Source organism: Pituophis catenifer, unplaced genomic scaffold, assembly GCF_029215685.1.
Source record: "Pituophis catenifer annectens isolate HBS135680 unplaced genomic scaffold, rPitCat1.0.hap2 SCAF_1, whole genome shotgun sequence".
NCBI classification, from domain to species: Eukaryota; Metazoa; Chordata; class Lepidosauria; order Squamata; family Colubridae; genus Pituophis; species Pituophis catenifer.
Window position 1 is genome coordinate 237037243 of NW_027256881.1, and position 25453 is coordinate 237062695.

Below are 25453 nucleotides of genomic sequence, written 5' to 3' on the forward strand. Positions count from 1 at the left end.
AAGTCAATGGAGACGCTGGCAGAAAGGAGCAGGAAAGAAAGGGGAGGGAAGGAAGGAAGGAAGGAAGGAGAGGGAGGGAAGGAGATTTCCCTTGTTTCCTGCCAATGTCCCATAAGGAAACTGGGGAAGTTGACAGGAAATTGGAAATCACTCCTGCTCCTATTGATTTTCTTTGCTGTGGCCATTCCATTTGTTTAGGTAAGAAAATATCTCTGAAACAATTACCCAATAGTCTAGTTTTTATTAAAAGCTGCCTATACCATCTGACTAGTATTTGTTAGTCTTTTAATTAACACGTAAGAGTAGCAGCAGCAAATGACAGCTTTATTTTTACATCTATATTGATCCCAGAGACATTTTTATTGTAGTAAATAATAATGGTGTGATGGTATGTGGGTATGTCCTTGGGAAACAGGAGGAAGATTCTTGCCTAGGCTGCAGGTCATTCCCACATATCATTACAAATGATGAGTAGCCATAATTGGTGCTTTGTGCTTGGAAATGCACTCACTCAAAGAAAAGGGTATGCTGGAAGGGTAGCAAGTACTTCACTGGTTTACTATCTGGTAAATCTCTATTGAGAAAGATTGCAACCATTTTGTGAATAGGAAATAACTCCCATAAAATGTTCTAAAATGCCCAGCATATCTATTGAGCTGGGTGGCTTACAGGAAAAAATGCTTCCAGTTTATGAGAGGATATTTTCTTTACCAAACTCATTACACATCCAAATATTTAAACTGGATTTTGCGAATTTTGTCCCAACCCTTTTTGCAAATAAAAGGTGCACAGAATTTCTCAGATGAAGGTCAAAATATCAAACACTGTAACAAACTTCCAGGGTGAGTTTATTTATCCCAAGTTCTACATCATTATCACCACTCCATCACCCTCCATACTTATTGGACTTCCAGATATATAGACACTCGCTTGTTTCTTCATGCACAAATCTCTCTGTTGAGAAAGACAAAGTTTTCAAAGAATGGCTGCAGCAGATCAGGTTCCAAAAGTCTCCACTCACACCCTGTCAGGCAGGAAGAACTTTCCCCAGTAGCGACCCTTGTACTGTAAATCATGAGGGCTCAGATATTTCCGTATTCCCAGCATATTGGCAGTAATAATCCGCTCAAATGTCCATGGATTCTGGTTATTACGCCGCCTCTCCTCTTCTCTGTCCCGCATCTCTTGAAGGGTTTCCCTGCTGACTGCTTGGGCTTCAAAAGGCAGTTTCTTGGCCACTTGAGTGAGGAAGTGTTTCACCTCAGTAAACTCACATTGCCCACCAATTTCCACTATGAGGCGACCTGCTTTCACTGCTGACACATAGTGATCAATTGCACCTTTGCCACCACCCATACGATGTCCTAGTCCTTTGCGAGTAATGGGTTTGTAAGGAGCAGGGACTCTCCACAGTGCAAACATTGTCTTGGAATTCATGTGCCGATTAATACTCAGACGCATCACTTCAAAGTGAATCCAGCGGAGATAGCCACCACTCAAAGCCTGCAGGCCAAGGAAAGTTGAGGGGGAATTTTTTTTTTTAATACTTCAAATAAGAAAGACCATCATTAAGTAACATTTTTGAAATTGCAAGAGGGGATCTCCTCTTTCACATTCAATTGCCACCATCTTATATTTGTTATAAAGAACTAAAAAGATTCTTACTTACCAAAATACCAAATTTTCCTTCAGTAAATTCAGTGGCTTCGGTAGATGGACCCCGGATGTCACGTAAATTCTTGGGCTGTCGCCTAACCTTAATCAAGTTTGGTGCTCTCTCAACCATTTTCAGTTTGGGTTTCTCAGGAATGATAATTCCTAAAAGAATGGAATTGTAGACTCAGTTTTTTCTCACAACTGCTGGACTACTCAGGAGAGGTGCTCAAATTTTTGAATTTCAGCTCATGAATTATGCTTGTGCCTTCTAACTGCCTCCCTACCACAATTATATAAAAGCACCATCACTATCTTTTAAAACAAAACATTATTTAACAATTACTAAGTCAAGAGACCAAGGCATCTTATTTAAGAGTGTCTGGTTAAAGTTCTGATAAATGTATCTTAAAGGTTGACAGAAATTCTGTCCTTTTAAGTTTTATGTAAGAACCAACTTTGAAGCAATATAGAGGAGGAAGTACATGCCAGCAACTTAATCCAAAGTGATAAATAACATCTACATACAGCAGGCAAGTACATTGTATTGACCAAAAGAGGGAGTACTAGAAGTGATTGCAAAAAATGTGTGCTTATTTCAGCTTTGCAACTACAGTAGTCTAAATTGGCCTTAAGTTAGAAGTAGATTTCCCCTTACATTTCAGTGACACTACTTGGAGATATTCATACGTATCAAAACATATTTTTATTCCGTTCAGTTAAATCTAAGCTGGGACCAAGGAAAGAGCCTATCATGTTGCTAATGCTTAATTCAAAAGCAGCAGAAGACAGGGTGGTTTGTCTACTGTCCACTGCCTTTATTGAGATTGCATATTTACTTTAAATTGAGCAAGCTATCTCTTGAAATTTAAAAAAGCAGGCTCAAATTCACATTTGAAATAATGTAAGAGGCTCTGTGGACTAAAGTTATGATCTAGGAGCAAGTTCTGATTCAGCCTTAGTTAAAGAACTATCAGTGGCATAACTAAAAATGTTATAATTAGTTTGATTTCAGTTCTAATACAAAGAACTTTTAACAGATGTCACAGTATTGCTTTGCTAAGTATTACAAAGCATATAAAGATAACCATGTACATTAATTGTATGATACCTCAAGGGCACACACTGGAAATATCTTAGAAACATATTCCCCAATTCCACCAGAAGAAAATAACAAAGTAAAAGTGTTCAAATTACGTATCTGTTTATCAATCTGGAAAATTCTCCCTTCTGAAATAAATGAGGCCGTGTATTATACTTTTAGGGGCCTATTGAACACTTATTTTTCCCTCATGCTTTTCATTCGTATTTATATGTGTGCATGTTTGTTTGTGTTTGTGTGTGTGTGTGTGTGTGTGTGTGTGTGTGTGTGTGTGGACTTCACTTGTATTCTTCCTTCTTTTCCTCAGTTTTCAACTATACTATTTTTTAAATTTATTATCTATATTTTGTATTTTAATTGACTGTACTGCTTCAAAATTTGTTCTTAAAATGATTAATTCTCTAGAAACACCTTAAACAAATATCATTCATAGAAAAATATTTTATCTTTATGGTATTCAGTGATTTGCTGCCAAACGTCAGCAACAAGAGTTTGGAATGTTAAAAGTAAAAAGTGGATGGGGTGGGGGGAGGGGGAATGTGTTAGTACCAAACCAAAAGAATGGTATATTTCTCACTTTCAGTGTATTATTATACACATACATTTAAAAGCAATAAAAGTAACATCATTTCAGTAACATTCTCCTCTATCCCTTAGAGTACCTGTATAATCTGGAAGTGGATCATATTTCTTGTAACCAGCAGTGAGAATTTTGGTTCCACCAAAACCTAAAACAAAATAATGCACAAAAAGTTATTGCCAAAAAGGAATTGGCCCATACACAACTCTTATAAAGGCATCTTCCATCTAACAAACCGGTAGCATATCCTGGAAACATTTCTCTCATATTACCGTGTTTCCCCAAAAATAAGACCCTGTCATATATTTTTTTGAACCTTGAAATAAGTGCTTGGCCTTATTGCCACGCGCTCAAAAGCCTGATTGGGCTTATAATCAGGGGATGTACTTCAGGGTAGGAGGTTGGTTACAGTTATATTTCCGCTGAAGACATCAGGTTGTGTAGTCTATCAAACACGCTGACTGGATATGATGGGAATTATAGTCCTAATACTTCTACAAGCCACAGCAGCTTATTTGAGACTGGAAAGAATTATACTCAACAGCACCAACTAATGGGCAAAAACCAGTTACAATATCATATTAAAAGAAAACCATAAGGAATCAAACACAAAAGGTTGAACAATTAACAGAATAAACTGCTGTTTCTCAAGACCATCGCCAACCCATCTGTCCAAGCTGACAACCGAGGACAGAAGGACTTTTATCTTAAAGATAATGCACCAGCCTTCCAAACTTTATTATCAATCAATCAATCAATCAATCAATCAATCAATCAATCAGAATAGAGCTGGAAGGGACCTTTGAGGTCTTCTAGTCCAACTCCTGGCTCAAGCAGGAGACCCTATACCACTTCAGACAAGTGACTGTCCAGTCTCTTCTTAAAAACCTCCAGTGATGAAGCCCCCACAACTTCTGAAGGCAAGCTGTTCCATTGGTTAATTGTTCTCACTGTTAGGAAGTTTCTCCTTAATTCCAGGTTGCTTCTCTCCTTGATTAGTTTCCATCCATTGTTTCTTGTCCTGCCCTCTGGTGCTTTGGAAAATAGGTTGACCCGCACCCCCTCCTCTTTGTGGCAGCCTCTCAAATACTAGAATACTGATATCATGTCATCTCCCTCCTCTCCCCCCACCCTCCTGGCAGGTCCTCCTTTTCTGTAGACTTGCCAAACCCAAATCCTGCAACCGTTCTTCACACGTTTTTGTCTCCAGGCCTTTAATCATCTTAGTTGTTCTTCTTTGCACTTTTTTCCCAAAGTCTAGACTTGCAGTGGGTGGACAATTTATACCGGTTAACATTTGTCTCCTTTCATAACTATTATAGATCCGAAATAACTGCCTTTGCTGTACAGTTATGACGCATAGTTAACCTGGTTCCTTCGAGCGACAGGTGCTCAACCTTTTCACTCCATATCCCTGAAAAGAGGTGGTGGTGGTGGTGGTGGTGGTGGTGGTGAAACTGGCTCTTGTTGCTGTATGGAAGATTTAACGGCTGCGCTGCAAAAGGCATAAAACAGGGATCTTCAAACTTGGCAGCTTTAAGACCTCTGGACTTCAACTCCCAGAATTCTCCAGCCAGCATAGCTGGCTGGAGAATTCTGGGAGTTGAAGTCCACAGGTCTTAAAGCTGCCAAGTTTGAAGACCTCTGGCATAAGGCGTTGCAATGCATCCTCCCCTCCACGATTCATAAAAGAAGACGGCTCGACCTCCTTCTGACCTGTCGGTGTCGGCGTCCCCGCGAGGGCGCTTAAAGGGCGCCTAGCCAGCCTCCACATTCCCTTAATCCCGAAGACCAGCCACCCTTGTAGAAACGCCGGGCGAGGTGGTCCCTTCTATCGCTCCGACAAAGTCACGGAGAGAGTTACCACTTCTCTCTCTCTCTCTCTCTCTCTCTCTCTCTTCGGCTGTATTGCGAAGGGCGCGGGTCTAATCCGGCCCGGGCAGCAACGCTTCCGGTAGGAAGAACTTTAGGCATATCCCCAGGAAACAAGCACTGCGACACTTTGGTTCCGGGAAAGGCACATGCGTGACGCCGCTGGGGTGGCTGGGAGAGAGAGTCTGCTGAGAAGGCGAACTTCGATTCATCCAGTGTTCCTTGTATATTTTTGATCTACCCGAATTAATTTATTTTTTTATGACATTACGGCGAATAAGGGGAATGTGTGTGGGTGTGACAGTAAAATAACCATGCTGTACTGAAACAGCCTAAATTTGTGGCAGTAAATCATCCTGCATCTTTAATATCAACAGATCTCAAGGCACAGAGTATAGTTATTACAGTCTGTTGGTGTATGGGTATTTTATTTAAATTTTATTTTATTTAAAAAAATAAAACCTACCGGATCCTGTCTTCCTTCCCCCCCCCGCCCCCCGCCCCCTCCTTCCCGGGCTGTTTGGGACTAGGATAAGTTTATCTAGGAGAGAGAAATACTACTAGCAGATGGTGGATTCTTTAGTTAATAAAGAATAGGCAGTCATAGAATACAGAGGGGGAAAATGTTAAAATAAAAAATGATCAGCATAAAGGTCTTTCAAAGCAGGAACTCTGCCATACAGAATTGCTTTATTGGTTAGATGGGCAAGGTATTAAATAAATAAAAGGAAGGAAGGAAAGAAAAAGAAAGAAAAGAAAGAAAGAAAGAAAATGATTTGTAATGACTTTGAAGGTGTATATTTTGGCATATTTCTGCCTTAAATGTCATCCAGATGACTTGTAAAACTGCTGTACATTAAAAGATCCATTTGGAAGTAGCAGTGTCATCTAGAGAGGAATAAAGCAGGAAAATCATGCACCCCCTCACTAAGCCTCATTTATAACTTAATTACAAGTTTCAACCTATTCCTTTGAAGGAATGTAAAATAATGTTATTAATTCTTACCTTCTAGGTGGTCTTGTGGTTATGGTAGCAATTGGGAGTGGAACTTCCGTTACTAGATTAGATGATTAGATTAGATTAGATTAGATTAGATTAGATTAGATTAGATTAGATGATTAGATTAGATTAGATTAGATTAGATTAGATTTGATTAGATTAGATAAAGATTAGATTAAGGTTGGAAGGGACCTTGTAGGTCATTTAGTCCAACCCCCCCCCTCAAGCAGGAGACCCTACACCATTTCTGACAAATGGCAGTCCAATCTCTTCTTGAAAGCCTCCAGTGATGAAGCTCCCACAACTTCCGAAGGCAAGCTGTTCCATTGGTTGATTGTTCTCACTGTCAGAAAGTTCCTCCTCATTTCTAGGTTGAATCTCTCCTTGATCAGTTTCCATCCATTATTCCTTGTCTGTCCTTCAGTTGCTTTGGAAAATAGCTTGACCCCTTCCTCTGTGGCAGCCCCTTAAATATTGGAACACTGCTATCATGTCTCCCCTGGTCCTTCTCTTCACTAGAGTAGCCATGCTCAGTTCATGTAACCGTTCTTCATATGTTTTAGTCTCCAGTCCCCTAATCATCCTGGTTGCTCTCCTCTGCACTTTTTCTAGAGTCTCAACATCTTTTTTATAGTGTGGTGACCAAAACTGGATGCAGTATTTCAGGTGTGGTGTTACAAAGGCTTTATAGAGTGGTATTAGTACCTCATTTGAGCTTGATTTTATCCCTCTGTTAATGCAGTTTAGGATTGCATTGGCTTTTTTGGCTGCAGCTGCACATTGTGGGCTCATATTTAGCTGGTTGTCCACTAAGACCAAAATCCCTCTCACCGTTACTGCTATTAAGCCTAGTTTCACCCAGTCGATATGTGTACTTTTGGTTTTGCTTTTACTAAGTGATGCCATTGTAAAGCACAGTTCATGTGACTATATTGCTTAGTGACAGCAATTTTGGCAGACCTGATTGTCATTGTAGCCTCAGGACCACATGGATCATTAAACAGGAAGAGGCAGGAGTCCCAGGCAAGAAATGCAGGATGGGACCCTACAGAGCACAAGAGATCATTTATTTTTTTCTGTTGGTTGGTTTGTAGTTGTAGTTTTACTTTTGCTGTACAGTATTATAAACTACTTTTGAGTATTTTGAAATGGGGAAGCATCAAACTAGTTAATAAAAAAAATATCTAAGATGCCTTTAGAGGGCAGCCTTCTATTTCAACAACTATTATAAAAGACAAGCATTTGAAGATCAGAGTTAAAAAGAAAACATTTGTCCATCAGCAGTTAATGAAACTGAACATAGTCTTCTCCATTTCACTAGGATGTATTCATGTCCATTTCAATTATATTATACATGCTAAATTTATACTCATATGTAAACCAGTATATGCAAGTGTTATTCTAGTCTCTCTCCATTTATTTTGATACGTTTCAATTTGTAGAAGCAAAGATCTCTGAGATTCTCTCTTTTGCATGTTCATCTTTTTCTCTCTATGCTGAAAATATGCCTGGCAATATGTAATAAAATTGTCAGTCCTTTTATAAGTATTTCAATATATAATGTCTTATAATAATTTACTTTTGTTGGCATTCAGTTATTAATTCATTTTGAAACATTCAATACATTGCACACATCAAATCAACATTTTTATTGTCATCTTGCCACATTTTTTGTCTGAAAAGGAGATCCTCTAATACAAAGCAGGCTTGAATGTTAGTCCTATCTTATATTGTAGGTGATAATTCAATATCTACTGAACATAGCCACAATTTCTTCATTATCTTTCGGTTTGTAGCTGCCAACACCTGGAAAGATAAAAACATGATGTTGAAAAACTAGAGCATGCTCTACATTAGATATATTATAAGCCTTCATATGTGTAGATGTTTGAAAACTAATATTGCTTTAGATATATGCAGATACTCAACTGCCTTGCATGCCTGACCACAGCCAGTCATGATGATGAAAAATAGGTTATGCATACAGTAATATCACAATACAACCCTGTCCTGTCAGAGTTGCTTCCTGCTACAGATGGGAGGTTGAACAACTAGCCTCTTGGTGTGACCGGAACAATCTGGAACTGAACACACTCAAAACTGTAGAAATGGTGGTAGACTTTAGGAGAAACCCTTCCATACTCCCACCTCTCACAATACTAGACAACACAGTATCAACAGTAGAGACCTTCAAATTTCTAGGTTCTACCATATCGCAAGATCTAAAATGGACAGCTAACATCAAAAACGTCATCAAAAAAGCACAACAAAGAATGTTCTTTCTGCGCCAACTCAGAAAGCTCAAACTGCCCAAGGAGCTGCTGATCCAGTTCTACAGAGGAATTATTGAGTCTGTCATCTGCACCTCTATAACCGTCTGGTTTGGCTCTGCAACCCAACAAGACAGGCACAGACTTCAGAGGATAATTAGAAGTGCAGAAAAAACAATTGCTATCAACCTGCCTTCCATTGAGGACCTGTATACTGCACGAGTCAAAAAAAGGGCTGTGAAAATATTTACAGACGACCCCTCACATCCTGGACATAAACTGTTTCAACTCCTACCCTCAAAACGACGCTATAGAGCACTGCACACCAGAACAACTAGACACAAGAACAGTTTTTTCCCAATGCCATCACTGCTAAACAAATAATTCCTTTTATTTAAAGCATAGCTGCTTTAAAGAGTAGAAAACAAGTACTGTATTCACACTTGTTTATGGGGATTCTCAGTCATCCAGATCATGATTGTCCCAAAAGTGCTTTGTTTCAAGAGGCAACTGAAGTTTCTTGTTTTTCTTTGAAGATGTTTTGCTTTTCATCCAATTTTTTCAACTCTGACTGGATGGTGGGGAATGGAAGAGTTTATATTCGTTGCTGACAGCTGGTCATTTGCATTATTTTAGGGAGTTGTTGAGGCACTTGGAGGTTTATGAAACACATGGCACATCATAGGAGAACAAACCCATCAGGAGAAGTTAGCAATCCATCTGCATTTAAAAGACAAAGACCACTCTTGAAGACAGCAATGTCCTCATTTTGGAGAGAGGACCGCTGGTTTGAAAGAGGGGTCAAAGAGGCCATCTATGTCAAAATTGAACAGCCCTCTCTCAGCAAAGGGAGAGGGACATGACATCATCTATCTCCAGTTGTAAGAAGGCTCCACACCCATTTGCACTACTCAGATGATCCTGAGGACACAGATAAACCTCCAAGTGGCCTCAACAACTATCTAGAAGAATTCACACAACCATCTGTCTGCAAGGAATATAAATCCTTCCATTCCCCACCATCCATTCAGAGCTGAAGAAGCTTCTTGGTTGAGAAGCAAAACGTCTTCAAAGAAAAACAAGGAAGTCCAGTTGCCTCTTGAAAAAGCACCTTTGAGATATATTCACACTTTCAAGTGCACTGAAGCATCTTTTTAGAATCAAATCCAAAGCATCGAATGCACCTATCCACTATACCAGGCATGTCCAACACATTCCCCATGAGTTGCATGTGGCCTTAGACAGTTAGTAATGCAATCATACAGGATAATAAAAATAAAGGAAGCTTGTTATTTATATACCTTAACTATATTATATGCATTATGTGTGGTTCAAGACAATTCCTCTTCATTCAATGCAAGCTAAAAGATTGGACAACTACCGGTATCTTCTATACAGTAATATATTTGTGTCAGCTTTATGCATATCAATAACTAAACATTACCGGATAATGTTAGGCATCCATTAATTAGAACACCAGTTAGTCTTCTCAACCTTTAAGGTTCTGTCCCTCTGTTTTCACTGAATCTTCATTTTGCAATTGTACTCCTCTACCTCTTCTTCAACTTGATCCTTTGCTCAGTCTTTTTCTGGGACTACATTTAATCCCTAACTTCATTTGATTGATGCCCTTGCTGATGTAACTAGACTGTGTGCCAAAATGATTAACAACCTTGATTTTTTTTCTGGACTTGCATATCAGTCACTTTGGTAAATAGGTAAAATATGTATATTGTGTTTCCTCTGTACACCTTGCCCTTTGGGAATTGTGCATTTGAGTAGGCTCTCAATTAATTGTCGCACTTGGAAATCTTGTCTGGGGTCAAAAGCTAAGTAGAATCAAAGCTGATTAGTCTCTGGATAGGATATTTCTAGGACATGCCAGCACTGTAGGGTAGACTGGGAAGTTGAAAGCTTATTCCAGGAGAAGTCAACGACACATAATTTCAGTGTTGCACTGAGAAAACTATCTAGATATATCTATGAATTCATGAGTTGAGCTCAACTTGAAAACTGCCATTTGAACAGGCATCAACCTATTATTTTGGTCTTGTAGATTATTATTATTCTATAGCTGCATATTTACTAGCAAGTTAATCATAATTAAGATGTGTGATAAAGGCTACAAGTATCTGGAGGAACTATGTTGTATCTTTCAGCACTTTCCTTCTTCCCAAGAAAATGTACCTTGTTCAAGGGGTGTTTTGCCACTGAGGAACTGCCAGTAGGTCTTTTCATTGGTGCTGCCTTGGAGGCCATTGATAGAGGTGACCATGGGGCCCCAAGATGTCTCCTCTGTTTGAAAGCTGCAAGATGCCAAACTCATTAAAAATGTAGCAAGAAGGAAGTATGAATAAGAAAATGGTGAATTATATCATAATACTTTAAGGGATATTTAATGTATACACAAGAAAAATGGAAAGAAGTAGAAAATATCAGGAACGTTATAGGTGAAAATAGTTCATAGAAATCAAATATTTAAATTTATCCAGCTTCCAGCCCAAAGACAGGTTAAAACAGATTGATAAAGGTTTAAGGTTTCTTGAACTGAAAATAAGAAAAGTTTCACATCCTGGGCTGAATGCCCCCCCCCAAAAGTTCAGAGACAGAATTTATAATGAATCTACTAGGAGTCTATTTACCTGAATTCATTTGCATTAAATTGTTGAGCTGCTTCCAAGACAACAAGCAGCACAGAACCCTTTGGCACTTTCACAGTTGTGGAATACTTGAAGTGAGGTCCTATTAGCTCATTGATTACTGTATAACGCACTGTTACTGCAAAGAAAGAGAAGAGAAGGCAGGTGAACTAATTTATTACACCTTAATATCCTAGGGCTGTTTCTAGATTTTCACAGCTGAGATTTAGAAGAGTCAGCAATATGAGCTAGACTTGGTAGCAAATTTAAAGATTGCTCCTTCTTGGTGCAGTGAAAGTACATCCATAGGCAGAATTAAAATATGCTTGTTATTCCAGAGCTCCATATCTATATTACCCATTTTTTCTTTGCATCTGGTATAACAACGATGGTGTACAGCTCTCCTGTTGTACAACTTTCCAGAATCACTGTACAACAACTCCAGAACCAACCCTGGCCAGTATGACAAGAAGTGTGATGCTAAAGGCACCACTGTTTTCATCATTATGGATGAGTTATTGAGCAGAAGCTGCAGATCAATAACACTGAATAAATTGGATCATTACAGGCTGGGCTTTCCAATGATCACCTACATGATCACCATTGTTTTTTGGGATCCAAGAAGCATTCAAATTAGATGAAAAATCTGTTTGGCTTTGGTGGCATAATTTTGTGGAGAGTTCTGCAATTCTTTCTAAATAGGGACACAAGCCACTAATTTTTGTGATTTAAACTTCTGGTAGCATAAAATTTATTTTGAATAAAAATAGATTTGAATAAAAAATGCTGAAAATTGTGCCCCATGCCTTTCCAATGGCTTTAGAGTGTTCCCATCATGCCTCTTTCAATCTTTGAACACCTCAAATAAATACATTTTGAAAGTATGGCTAAAAAGTGCTTGTCCTTGTTTACCTTATCTGATTCTGGCGCCCTCCAGGGAACTACCCAAAATGCACTCAGGTGACATAAATATTACCTGGAAATAGCACTGTTTCCTCCACCTCCATCATTCCTTTTTGTTATGGGGTCCAGGAATTCCAGCATAACAAATAACTGCAAAACTGTACTTTTTCGTGGTGTGGAAATACAGTGATGGGGAAAGGTGGTTCTACAATGCAGGCCTCATTAGACTGTGCCTCCATTTCTCTATCTCTCCTTCAGAGAACAAGGGAGATACCAGGGGAGTTTCTTTTCACTAAGAAGCTGCCTTACCAGTTTCGGAGCTGCAAGTGAGACCCCTCACATCCAAATATGTCTTGCCCACCAGAGAAGGCAGGATCTGAGAAGCAGCAGCTGGAGTGCTAAAGGCTCTCTTGGTGATCTTACTCAGCACTTCATTCAAGGTCTTTGGGCAGTTCCATGCATTAGCAGAGTAGAACTCAGAAGTAACACTGAGAGCCTGGAAATTAGTGAGTGAGTGAGAGAGATAGAAGAGAGAGAGATGCTCAGTAAGATTCAAAGGGATAAAGACCAGATTTCTGGATTTTCATCCTTCCCAAAGAAAAGGTCAGATGTACCTGCATTGCAAGGCCAGTGCTATAGATATTTCCAAGGAGGCCATTAGTCTGCTGTTCATTAAGGATATCCTTTGTGGCCATGGCCAAGGCTGCTTGTAAAGTTCCTACAAGTTTGCTCTGCTGAAACGAGATCCTTCCTTCATACACACAGAACAGTGCTAGACTTGCTACAGCAGCAGTATCTGTGAATTACATCAAACAAGGGATTGAGCAGTGAGGAGAAAGTCAGGAGTATTTGCCAATCTAGGAAGAGTCATAGATCTCTTCGGTATAGGAGCTGGACAATAGCAGATATCTGAGAGAAGCAGGCCAAATTGGAAAAGGCTGTTTATTACAAGTTGTCATTGTGGATGATGCAATGGATAATGGATTCCAAGCTTATAAATCACTTGCTCATCATGAAGTTCCCCAATGTCCCACTCACCATCTCTCAGTCCAACCTATTTCCCAAGATCATTACAGAGTATTATTAAGAGGTCTATCTTGAAGATTTTCAAGGCACAGAATAAAAAGGTAATTTAAAATCATATTCAAAATCATATATGTGTTTGTGTCTCTGTGAAGCTTTTTCTTACCTACAGAATAATGACCATGGAATTGGAAACGATTAGCCAGGACTGCCTTGGCCAGGATGGTGGCAGTAATTTCTAATTCTGGACTTTTTTCTACACACAAAGCCAAAGTATCTAGAGCCAATTGGTAGTAGGTTGTCTTGGGAGTCCCAGTGGTATCTGAAAAGCAAGTATTTTTATCAGTTACTTCCTGTGTGGTCACAGAAGACATCTACTTTCAGCCTGTTACTGTTTGGAGGTTGAGTTCAAAATGAGGCAGAAATGGAAAACTAATTCAAAACAGTACTATTGGAGAAGGAGAGATCTGAAATCACAAACTAGCTATACCTCCGTGGTTTCCCCATGGAACTGATAACCATAAAGTGCAGGATTCTAAATCACAAAAAATAACCTTTTATCAACTAGCATTTTCTAGATTTGTAGAAATCAATTGCAGAATTCCGCAGCTGGCATCAAAACTGGGGAAATGATGAGAAGGGGCAGAAAATGAAGTCCCATTATCCTGCTGCATGAGTTTATAATGTTATAGGGCAGTGGTGAAATCCAAATTTTTTTACTACCAGTTCTGTGGGCGTGGCTTGCATGTGGATGGCTTGGTGGGCGTGGCAGGGGAAGGATACTGCAAAATCTCCATTCCCACCCCACTCCAGGGGAAGAATACTGCAAAATCCCCATTCCCTTCCCACTCCTGGGGAAAGGATATTGCAAAATCTCCATTCCCACCCCACTCTGGGGCCAGCCAGAGGTGGCATTTGCCGGTTCTCCAAACTACTCAAAATTTCCGCTCCCGGTTCTCTGAACTGCTTAAAGTTTCTGTTTCTGGTTCTCCAGAACCTGTCAGAACCTGCTGGATTTCACCCCAGCTATAGGGAGAATATCTCAAAAGGGCTATAAATCTCTCCTAGGCATAATTTATAATATTACCTACCCCACAATACTGACTTTTGTGGAAAGTGTCTGTGAGATATATTGTTGAAAACTCAGGATGCAAAGATACAGATATCTAATTGCTAAACAACATTTTATACTTTATGAATTCTACTCTTTCTAGCACAGAACATGTTTTCAGCGTGAACTAAGACAAATCTTCCCCACAAGTACATTAGTGCAACATCACCTTTCAGAGATCTTGTAAAGATTTTCCTGTTTTCATTAGCTTTTATGTACAGCGTTGTTTGGCTGGGACATATGATGTGCTGTATGAGAAAGTTTAGCTGTGGTGTTGGTTCTTTTGGTTTTAATGTTTTTATTGTATTGATACAATACAATCTGTTAATGCTGTTAATATTAATCTGTTATATTACAAAGCCATGAGCTATGTCATCAGTATTGTAGATCAATTTTGCAGCTGTTATAAAAGTACATTTTATTCAGAAAATTGATTTCTGAAGAATAAATGTGCATGAAGATCAGAATGAATAGAAATTGTGAGATATTGTACTTGGAGAACTGGATTCAGTTGTCTGATGAAAATGTGCCTTAATTAAGAGTTTAAGAATGTTTGTAAGCAATTAAACTTGCATTTGTCTTTCAAATGCAGATTTTGTCTTTCAAATGCTCATAATTGAGACAAAAAACAGGTAATTGCCAGACTGGCTAAGAAAATAATTATAAAATTGTTTGAGTATTTGTATCCATAGATAGACAGTTGAGTGCTAACTTGATGTTGATCCTGGAACTGCTTGGAGCTATCTGAATTGCATAGATAACATTCCTAAAATAGAGGGACATTTCAATTCAACCGAGTACCATCCTTGAAAGCCAGTGGTGGGGAAAGAACACAGACAGTTGGATCCATGCATTAATCATCCCTTTTGTTATTTGAGTGAAAGGCAGGAATCTAATGCCCATTTGTCTCCTTACGGATATGCTTAATCTCTTCCTTTGTTTTCTTCTCAAGGACTTGGACCAGGTTGACATGTTTTTCTGGCGTGCTGACATCAGCAGGATTTTGACAGGAGGACCGAAGAGCTAGGACATAAAGAGCCACTTTGCCAGAGGTCATCTCTGCAAGAAGGGATAAGAGAGGACAAAGACTGAGTAAGCAATGCTTCAAAAGCAATAAAGAACCCTTTCCCATTCTGGCTGGAAGTCTAGACTGCAGCCCAACACCTCTGGGAGAGCTGCTTTAAAATTGGGATATAATTGGACACCCTTTCTAATTCTTTTTCCTTGCATACATTGCAGAACCATATGGTTGATATTTTAAAGACAAACCAATGATAATATAAAGTTTCATGGACTGGAGTTCCTGGTGTCAGATGCACCATAATACAATCTGTGAAAGTCTAGACACAGATATGGCTGAATTAGTATTGACTCAGATATGTTAATATAATTTCAGCTCCAGGAAAAAATGGTTCTAAGCCTTTTAATCAAAACTATTTTGCTCTTGCCATGAGGTTCTTAATTTCTGTTTTATCATCATTGGAACCTACTGCTTTTAGTCTGTTGAGGGGATTTTTAGCTGCAATTTAACACCACTTACAGTACAGCAGGTTTCTTTAGACTTAATGAAACTTCTGAGAGGACTATAAATAAATCAATTGTATTTATGCCACCCAACGGACTGTTTGTTGTCTGGAAATTTATTTTAAATATGAGAGAAAGAAATTTTGAGGATAGTTAATATTGATCCACAATGTATTCCACATGAGTGGAGAATTATAATCCAGAGTAGGTTAGGGTTCAAAAGTGAGATACATACATACATACCAGGGATGGGTTCTACTTACCTTTACTACTGGTTCGCAACGGGGCTGCGTGCATGCACAGAAGCTTCTACGCATGTGCAGAAGTGTTCTGATGATGTCGGGGTCGGTGGGCAGAGCCTCCCACAGGTTTTCCTACTGGTTCTATAGAACCGGTGCGAACCGGGAGCAACCCACCACTGATACATACTTCCTATTATATCCTATATTTAAATATCTACTTTAATAGTTATGTGACCATGGAGGAATCACCGGCTAAACGAGAAGTGAGAGTAAAAAGGGGGACCGGCCTGGAGTCACACCCTGGGAGGAAACATAATAAATCAGACTACTGAAGCCTTACCCAAAGGAATGCAGTCTGGCAAGATTCTTTTAATACAGGTGATCAACAATAAAAGCTGCTTTGGCCTATTCCCAAAATTGTTCTGATGCCTTGTGACAAATAGTAACAGGGAAACATTTAGCAGATGAACTTTTGCCAGTGTGTACATATGATCACGATGAAAACTTTGCCATTTAGTGGCCATTTACTACCAAGAAAAAGCTTACAGGCAATTATAGAAATAGAATAGGACATTTAATTTTATTTAATTTGGGGAGATATATTGTGGTTAAAACTAGGATGTACTAGTAAAAACAAAATCACAAACCTTCATGGTATTTTTCATGATCAGGTTAGGTTTAGTAAGTTAGCCGGTTATTAAAAGTGACCGCTGAAAAACTATTTCTATGTTTCCCTCTTTACAAAATGGAACAAATTAAAGAACTGAACTGGTTCAGAAGTGGTTATAGAAACCAGTAAATTGGTTTATGTAAAAGCTTCTCATTGCAAGCATCCTACCTGTTCCAGCTGTTTCTTTTATCTGCCGCACCAAATGCATGATCACACTAAGATTGTGGTCCTTAGCCAAGTTCAAAGCAATCAGGATACTGGGATCAGGTTTGCCCTGCAGGCTGGCCCAATTTTCCAGTTGATTCTGGATGCCTCTAACCAACCCTTGCTGATCATTTGGAACAGCTAGAACCAAGACAGCCAGAAATTTATCAAGAACAGCATTTGCTCCTAGACAACTCTCATGTAGCTTGTCAACAGAATTACAATTCAGCCTCAGAAATTGTCCCTACAAATAGTCCTTGACTTATGACTACAATTGGGCCCAACATTTCTGTTGCTAAGCAAAACATTTGTTAAGTAAATATTGCTCCAGTTTACAGCTTTCCTTGCCACAGTTGTTACCATAAGTGAATCACTGCAGTTGTTAAATTAGTAACATGATTGTTAAGTGAATCTGACTTTCTCTTGACTTTGTTTGTCAGAAGGTCACAAAAGGTGATCACATGACCCCGGGACATTGCAAGTGTCATAAGCATGAGTCAATTCCCAAGGACCTTAATTTTGAACACATGACTATGGGGATGCTGCAAACAGTCATACGTGTGAAAAATGGTCATAAGTTACTTTTTTCACTGCTGTTGTAACTTCAGACAGTCACTAACTGCACTGTTGCAATTCAAAGACTCCCTGTATTACATTTTTTTTTCAAAAAAAATTTTATTTTTATTTCTCATACACATATTTACATGTACAGTCATTTATCCACCATTTTCCATTCATCTTATCTTTTAACTTTCAATTTTTGCTTATTCGGGGCTGCTCTTTTACCATTTACCCTTCTTTATTTTGCTACAACCTTTCTTCTACTCCCCCTCTTCTCTTCCTTCCTCTCTCTCCTCCTACTTTCTTTGTTCTTCCTCTCCTTTTCTTTCCTACTTCCCCTTCCCTTCCCCCACTCCTCTCTTCTTCCCCCTTCTAACCTTCTCTCCTACTCCTCTTTCCCCTCCCTTCTCTTCCTTTCCTTTTCCCTTTCTTCTCTTTCTCCCTCTCCTCTCCTCTCCTCTCCCTTCCTCTCTCTCTATTCCTTCTCCTCTCTCTTGTTTCTCTTTTCAGTTCAGTCTAGAATGGTATTCGAGCAGCCCTGATTTTCTATTTATCCCTATTCTCATTTCAATTTCTTATTTGATTAATATTTATACCTATTTCATCATTTGTGTACATTTTTATAATAATCTCACTTTTTCTCTTTTACCCCCCTCCCCTTTTTCCTTTTACCTAGGCATCATCTGGGTTTCTATTTTTCTCATTGTTTTCTCCCATCTTTTCTCTATCTGTTTTATCTCTATACCCTTATTTCATATTTCCTTTCTAGCCACTCGTAGAATTTATCCCACGTCCTGAAATACATCAACTCTTCTTTATCTTTTATTCTCAATGTTAATCTATTCATTTCTGCACATTCTAAAATTTTCTTTATAATTTTATCTTCCAACGGGACTTTATCTGCTTTCCAATTTTGTGCAAATACAATTCTAGCTGCTGTTATTATATGAATAATCAAATATGTATCTTCTTTACTATAGTTCTCCGGTAAAATTCCCAATAAGAATATTTTTAACTCTATATGTTGCTGCAACATTTCCTCTAACCATGCCTGTATTTTCACCCAATAATGCCACCAGAAAGATTAGCTAAGATGTAGATGAAAATAAATCAGCTAAATGTTGGAAATGGCCACCAATTGCCAGGATCATATTACCATATGTGGTGGTTGTGTAAAGAAGCAAAACATTATTGGGTGAAAATACATTTTTTTTTCTGCATTTTTTTTGATTCCAAGGCATTGGATCCAGGCTAAAATTGCCATCCTATGTACAGTATTCTCATGTAGGGCTTAGTCACAGTTATCTCAATGGAGTATACTCTCTTGTTCTGAAATCTCACTTAAGTCAATGCAGGAAAACACACACGCATAAGGTCCATTATTTTCATAGAAACTTAAGATCAACTAAAATAATAGAGGTTAGAGATAACGACAGATTGAGTTTTATGCAATATTACATTTTAATTACCTTTTTGTACAGAACTATTTCCATGAAGTAAAGTTAGCCCAACATAAATGCTCTATGCATCAATAATCCACACAGTGCACAAATATTATGTTTCTAGGGCTGTTAAAAAGGTGCTTTGCATAGTATAGTTTTGCAAATGAAGCACTTATTTTCAAAATAACAGAATAACAGAGTTGGGAGGGACCTTGGACGTCTTCTAGTCCAACCCCCTGCTCAAGCAGGAAATCATGTACCATTTCGGACAAATATTGTCCAATTTCTTCAGAGTACCTACAAGTTCTGAAGGCAAGTAATTCCACTGATTAATTGTTCTAACTGTCAAAAAATTTCTCCCTAGTTCTAGGTTGGTTCTCTCCTTGATTAACTTCCATCCATTGCTTCTTGTCCTGCCTTCAGATGCTTTGGAGAATAGGTTAGCCCCTTCTTCTTTGTGGCAGCCCGTTAGGTATTGGAACACTGCTATCATATCACTCATAGTCTTTCTTTTCATTAAACTAGACATACCCAATTCCTGCATCAAAGTCCATTGCAAGGCTCATTTGACTGTGAAGATCAGTCAACAGATCTTCAGGTTAGGAAGAAGCATCAGGCTAAGGAAGGCTGATAGAAGAGAAAGAGCGATTTGAAAAACTTACAGCAAGTTCCTGAAGAAATGGAAGCCGCATTGGTGACTATGCAGAACACATATAAGATAATAGTGAAGAGGAACATTTTGGGATAGGAATCTGTATTTGTCCTTCCTTTTAGACCAGGTCTTCCTTGATGTGGCATAATACTGGAAGTCAACGGTGAAAGCATGCTTTCCCCCCCACTTTATATAGACTGTTGGTACAACTTTTATATAGACTCCCTGCCAACCTTTTATCTCCATTTCTAGAACTGTTGACTTTTCTTTGCTTATCTCAATTTCTTCAACATTTCGTGGGAACCGATTTGAGTAGAAGATGCCAAAAAACAAATCTTTTCAGAGAAATTGGTGGGGCAGGTGTACATATTAGCAGAAGGAAGATGGCTTATGTAACTTGGCAAGATGTTGACAACCATCTGTGAGAGAACAGCCACTTGCTAAGAAATCATTTGCTCAGCCCTGCTGAGTTAATGGCTAGGAAGGGATAATTTTCATGGAAGAGAAGCTGGGTTGAGAAAAAGAGGAAATAAAACTGAATTGGACCTGTTCCTCTGAGCTGTCTTGCCTATGAAAAATAGCACTGTATCTTCCACCAGGGTCCTGACTCCAAACTTTCTTAGTTTGGGGATTTGTAGAACATAGTAGAAATGCTATAGATGAGGTATGTTATATGATTTAACCAAAAAAGCAGCCTGTATTTTATCCAAGAAGGAAATGTGAACCCAGCCTGAGTATGTAGTATATTACCTCAATTGTCTCAAGAGTAGAGGAAATGGCTTCATCATTTAGGTAAGGAAATAGCTTTTAGAGTTTCATTGGAAGAAGCCAAGCCACCTGAGTATTGCATGAGCTATAAATGAAGCCAATGAGAGGTCCCAGGACTTGGTTCCCACCTGAGAGAATTCCTGAATAGCTGCTATAAACTATAGAGAATCTTCTAAGAATATGGGCTTTTTTGCTTTTAATCACTGAGTTCTATTCAGAACTCCTCAGGTAAATGCAGAGAGGGACTACAACTTGGAGATATGGAAAGAAATTGCTTTGGCTGGTTGCTTCTTGTGTGCACTATACTAATACTATGCCCTCAGAGGAACAGACTTAAATGTTCTCTTATTACAAAATGTTTCCCATTAGTAAAGATCTACCAAGATACAAATCTAATGAAAATTATTTTTAATGAGAATTAATGAAATATTTTTTAGGAAACTGTATCCATACTGGTGTGCATTACATGATGTTAACAGAAGAATTAGTTTTCTTCCTTTAATGTGCTCAAAATAGAAAACACCCAGCTCACCAGGCTAGTGAACCATTACTGGGTTAGGGGATAATAAAGTATATTTATTAGGACATCGCTCCAAGTTGTAAAAAGGGGGAACATTGGGGAATCTGCTACAACCCATAGATTCTGTGAGATAGAAGTAAAGAAACATGTAATCCTTCCATTTATTTAGTGGAACTTTTTAAATGGAAGTTCGACTGGAATAATACCCAGGATTGAGGATATGTAGGTTCTAAAAATATGTATTATCTGCAGCTAGCAAATGGCAGTCCACCAGGTTTTGGATCTACCTTTGTGTATTTAAACGTGTTTGTTTTCAAAGCTGGGCCAACCAGGATTAAGAGCCAATAAAAGATGTTAAAAATAGAATCCATTCAAATGTCAGCACTGGGGCAGCTTTTGAATTCTCAAGAACTCCTTTGTCTAGACCAGGGGTGACAAACTCATTTAAAGTATTAGCCATCCTGCCCAGGTTTGGATTGTCTGCAAAATTATTCCATAATTGTTGGATTTCTCCAACAGAGGTAGACATTACTGTTGGGATAGTACTTATAAATTTACAAGCTAGCACAATGTATACATTTCTTCTAGGAGTTTTTGTTTAATTTTACCACCGAACCTCAAATAGCAAAGTGCAAATATAATCTAAAAATTGCCACTAGATAAAACAGTTTAACATGTAAAATAATTGGCAAATATTACATAAAACATTTTAAACTATCTCTTATTGATGTGTTACCAGAGAACTTTTTTTTTATTGCCATAGTAAAAGTTGGGCTGATGCTGTTATAATTTTAGGATTTTTATTTGTGAGTAAAACTTTTAACACATCCAGAAATGTCTCCACCTGTCTTGATTTTAAAGTAGGTTTGATAACATCCTGCTGAAAATTCATAATACAATAAAATACAATCCACCTTGTGACAGTTCTTAGCAATCACACAGATTTTCTCTATGACAGCAGCCCCCAACCTTTTGGGCACCAGGGACTAGTTCTGTGGAGAGAGGTTTTTCCAAGGACTGGAGGGGTGTGGTTTTGCATGCTGCCTGCATCCTGCAGATGGACCTTTGCTGGCATGCTGCACACTGATGCCAGTCCACGGACCAGGGATTGGGGACCCCTGCTTTATGATGATCCATTCCTGGTTTTTCAGGTTTTCCAAGGCAAACCTATCATAACTAACTGAGTCCACCCATCTTGCTACTGGTTGTTCTCTTCTCTTTCCTTCCATTTTTCTCAGCATTAAAGCCTCCCCCAGAGAGTTAGACCAGGGGTGAAATCCAGCAGGTTCTATCTGACAGGTTCTGGAGAATCGGTAGGGGAAATTTTGAGTAGTTCAGAGAACCTGCAAAAACCACCTCTGGCTGGCTCCAGAGTGGGATGGGAATGGGGATTTTGCAGTATCCTTCCCCTGCCACGCCCACCAAGCCATGCCCATCAAGCCACACTATGCCCACCATGCCACACCCACAGAACCGGTGGTAAAAAAAATTGGATTTCACCACTGGTTAGGGTGTTGCATAATGTCTTCAGAGTAGGATAATTTGAGCCTGATCATTTGTGTCTCCAGTGAGAAATCTCTGCTAATTTGTTCAATGTTCCATATTTTTTTATTTTATTTATTTATTTATTTTATTTTGTTGAGTACATATTAGATAACATATATAAGTATAAGCATGAATTGAATACATAAAATGAATACAATTAAAGGGAACATTAGGACAGGGATGGCAGACACGCTGGTGCTCTTATGCACGCCCCTTACAGACCTCTTAGGAATGGGGAAAGGTCAACAGTAGGCAGTTTTAGGTTAAAGTTTTGAGGGTTTGGGGATGAGACCACAGAGTCTGGTAGTGTATTCCAGACATTAACAACTCTGTTACTGAAGTCATATTTTCTGCAATCAAGTTTGGAGCGGTTCACTTTAAGTTTGTATCTATTGTGTGCTCGTGTATTGTTGTGGTTGAAGTATACATTGACAGGTAGGACATTGTAGCAGATGATTTTATGAGCTATGCTTAGGTCACATTGAAGGTGACGTAGTTCTAAATTTTCTAAACCCAGAATTTCAAGTCAGGTGGCATAGGGCATTTTCTTATGTTTGTTTTCTTGGCTGTCCGTGGTATTCTCAGGAGTCTTCTCTAACACAAAAGTTCAAAAGCACCTATACAATTATGGAAAGGAAATCAAACGTTCCCTAACATTCAATCTTCCCTTGTTCCTCAATCCCAACCTCACAGACATTTCCAGGGCAAAAAGGTGAGAAATTACACTAAAACAAAAGCTAACAAACTTGACAAAGAAGTTGAAATTGGCCAAAGGGGGCAGCCCATTCAGGTAAACATTTCTTTGGTGAGGACAATGAGATGTCCTGGGATTCCCATTTTTCTTAGAACATTCCACAGCTTTATGTGATTGACACAATCAAAGACCTTTCTATAATTTAATAAAGCACATAATGACTTTTTTCATGTTCTTTGGCTTTCTTAATTATCCAATGTGCATCAGAAATAAGGTCTCGTGTGCCTCAGTTTTTGTTAATGCCAACTTGAAAAGACATACACTCTCTCACACATTCCAGGTACAAATTCTGAGGGTCTTTTGAAATCTACCATACAGCATATTTTATGGCGACACATTTAATCTGGCTTTTGAAAAGGCTGTTCTGTATCTAATTAAATATAAACATAGGGAGCTGAAAAGTATATTTGCAATTTATTCATAGGTAAACATAGAAGTTTAGCCTTTGCCATTCTGTACTGAATTATCCCTCAATCTTTTTAAAATACAATAAAATGCTGATGTCATAACCTTAAAACAAATAATCAGGGTCAAGGCCAATCTGATTAATCTTTTGGGCCACCTATTTACATCATGTATCTCTATCTACAGTATATCTGTTTCACATAGCAATCCTTCCTTGTTCTCAAAAACGTATATTTGTGACCGAAACTTAATAATACTTAGCCAAGTGTTTCGGGGTGGGTTCCACTTATCTTTACTACCAGTTCACAACGGGAGCATGCACACTCGCTTGCTTTGTGCATATGAACTTCTGCACATGCGCAGAAGCTTCTGCATATGCGCAGATCACCCACGATATTGTGGCGGGTGGGCGGAGCCTCCCGCCGGTTTTACTACCGGTTCTATAGAACCGGACTGAACTGGGAGCAATCCATCACTGAAGTGTTTGTTCAAAGGACATTGTATAGTTTCCAGGGAAACAAGAGCTTGGAACAATACTTAGAACTTTTAAAGGAGATATTAAAACAACTTCTGCAATTGGGCTATGTTATTCTTGACAATTGTGATTCAGATTGGAGCTCCATATAAAATTTGAGGTTCAATCTTTGCATTAAAAATGTCTATTGTTGCAGGGACAAATTTCCCCCTTTTGAATAAAAATATTGAAGCAAAGCCCCACCATAGTAGTTTTTAATATTTATAATAAGACAATAGGAAAGACAAAATGATCTGGATGGTGGAAGTGGCAGTACCTGTAGGCAGCAGACTAGAAGAGAATGAACTGAAGAAAATCATAAAATACAAAAGACTTGCAAAGAAAGTGAAGATAGTACCAATAGTAATAGACACCTTGGCTGGAATCCCAAAACAAGTGAAGCACCACTTGAACACCATCAGTATTGATAAAATCACCACCAGTCAGTTGCAAACAACAGTTTTAGAATAGAATAGGATAGAATTCTTGGCAAAGTGTGATTGGACACAGAAGGAATTTGTCTTTGGTGCATATGCTCTCAGTGTACATAAAAGGACAAGATACATTCGTCAAGAATCATCAGGTACAACACTTAATGATAGTCATAGGGTACAAATAAGCAATCAGGAAACAATATCAATATAAATCGTAAGGATACAAGCAACAAAGTTACAGTTATGCAGTCATAGTGCGAGGAGATTTTACTTGAAATAGCTTACACCCTACAATACCTTCAATGTCATCACACATCTGCCTTTCCTAGGTCCTTGGGAAGAACTCAATAGGTTGATAAAAATGCCAAATCCAGCCTAAATATCTGGCTGGTTGTGTGGCAAGCCATAATAATTGGTTAAATTTATATACTGACTCCCAGCAATTCTGAGTGATTTACATTTTAAAACAAAACATTTAAAAATGATACAAAAAATGCAAAAACACACAAGACTAAAGGACAACAATGGGAAAAGAAACCAGAAGGGAACAGAAAGGAAGAAAGGGCCATCAGCTGTTCTCTCCAAAGACCTGGGCAAAGAGCCAGGTTTTTAAAGCTCTTCAAAATACCAGTAGGATAGGAGCTGTTCAAAATTGGAGGGAACCTCATTCCAGAAGATAGCTGCTGCTACATGGAAAGCACAAGTGCAGGGTTAAATAGATGGCATTGCTTAATCAATGGAATCTGGAACACATCAACCCTGCCAATTCAAACTGGCTGGCCAGATACTATAGAAAATAGGCAGTACCTCAGGTAATCAGGCCTTATGCTATGTAGGCCTTTATAGATAGCCACTAGCACTGTGAGTCATTCCCAGAAGCAAACAAGCAATCAGTGAAGCTTGCAAAGCAGAAATATTACATGAGCATACTAACTTAGGCATGCCCATCATTGTCGACACTGCTGAATTCTGGACCAGCTGAACCTTCTGGGTAGTCTTAAGGGCAGCCATATGTAAAACGCATTGCAGTAGTCTAGCCATGAGGTGATTATAGCATGAATATTT

General features: G+C 38.7%; 2 protein-coding genes across 2 annotated transcripts; both read right to left on the bottom strand.

The window, feature by feature from the left end:
* Positions 1–352: 352 nt before the first annotated feature.
* MRPL16 (mitochondrial ribosomal protein L16) lies at positions 353–5263 on the bottom strand. The gene is made up of 4 exons (XM_070957274.1): positions 5052–5263; positions 3418–3483; positions 1670–1818; positions 353–1503 (listed from the first exon to the last, which is right to left on the bottom strand). The coding sequence occupies exons 1-4, from the start codon at positions 5107–5109 to the stop codon at positions 1018–1020; spliced, it is 759 nt and encodes a 252-aa protein (XP_070813375.1). The 5' UTR covers positions 5110–5263; the 3' UTR covers positions 353–1017.
* Positions 5264–7931: 2668 nt separating this feature from the next.
* Positions 7932–19594, bottom strand: LOC139327445 (cobalamin binding intrinsic factor-like). The gene is made up of 9 exons (XM_070957275.1): positions 19459–19594; positions 16758–16934; positions 15069–15212; positions 13209–13364; positions 12634–12815; positions 12329–12515; positions 11120–11255; positions 10665–10783; positions 7932–8013 (listed from the first exon to the last, which is right to left on the bottom strand). Exons 1-9 carry the CDS (start codon positions 19592–19594, stop codon positions 7952–7954), a joined length of 1299 nt encoding a protein of 432 aa, XP_070813376.1. The 3' UTR covers positions 7932–7951.
* Positions 19595–25453: the final 5859 nt, after the last annotated feature.

Bases quoted from the DNA above. Each gene is read 5' to 3' on its own strand.
- LOC139327445 (XM_070957275.1), bottom strand. From the start codon at position 19,594: ATGCCACATCAAGGAAGACCTGGTCTAAAAGGAAGGACAAATACAGAT. The intron at 12,816-13,208 runs GTAAGAAAAAGC...TGTAATTCACAG, and splicing joins CCATGGTCATTATTCTGTAG to ATACTGCTGCTGTAGCAAGT. The intron at 12,516-12,633 runs GTACATCTGACC...ACTAATTTCCAG, and splicing joins GCACTGGCCTTGCAATGCAG to GCTCTCAGTGTTACTTCTGA.
- MRPL16 (XM_070957274.1), bottom strand. From the start codon at position 5,109: ATGTGGAGGCTGGCTAGGCGCCCTTTAAGCGCCCTCGCGGGGACGCCG. The intron at 3,484-5,051 runs GTCAGAAGGAGG...ATTTTGTTTTAG, and splicing joins GGGGACGCCGACACCGACAG to GTTTTGGTGGAACCAAAATT. The intron at 1,504-1,669 runs GTAAGTAAGAAT...CTTGGCCTGCAG, and splicing joins AAGGAAAATTTGGTATTTTG to GCTTTGAGTGGTGGCTATCT.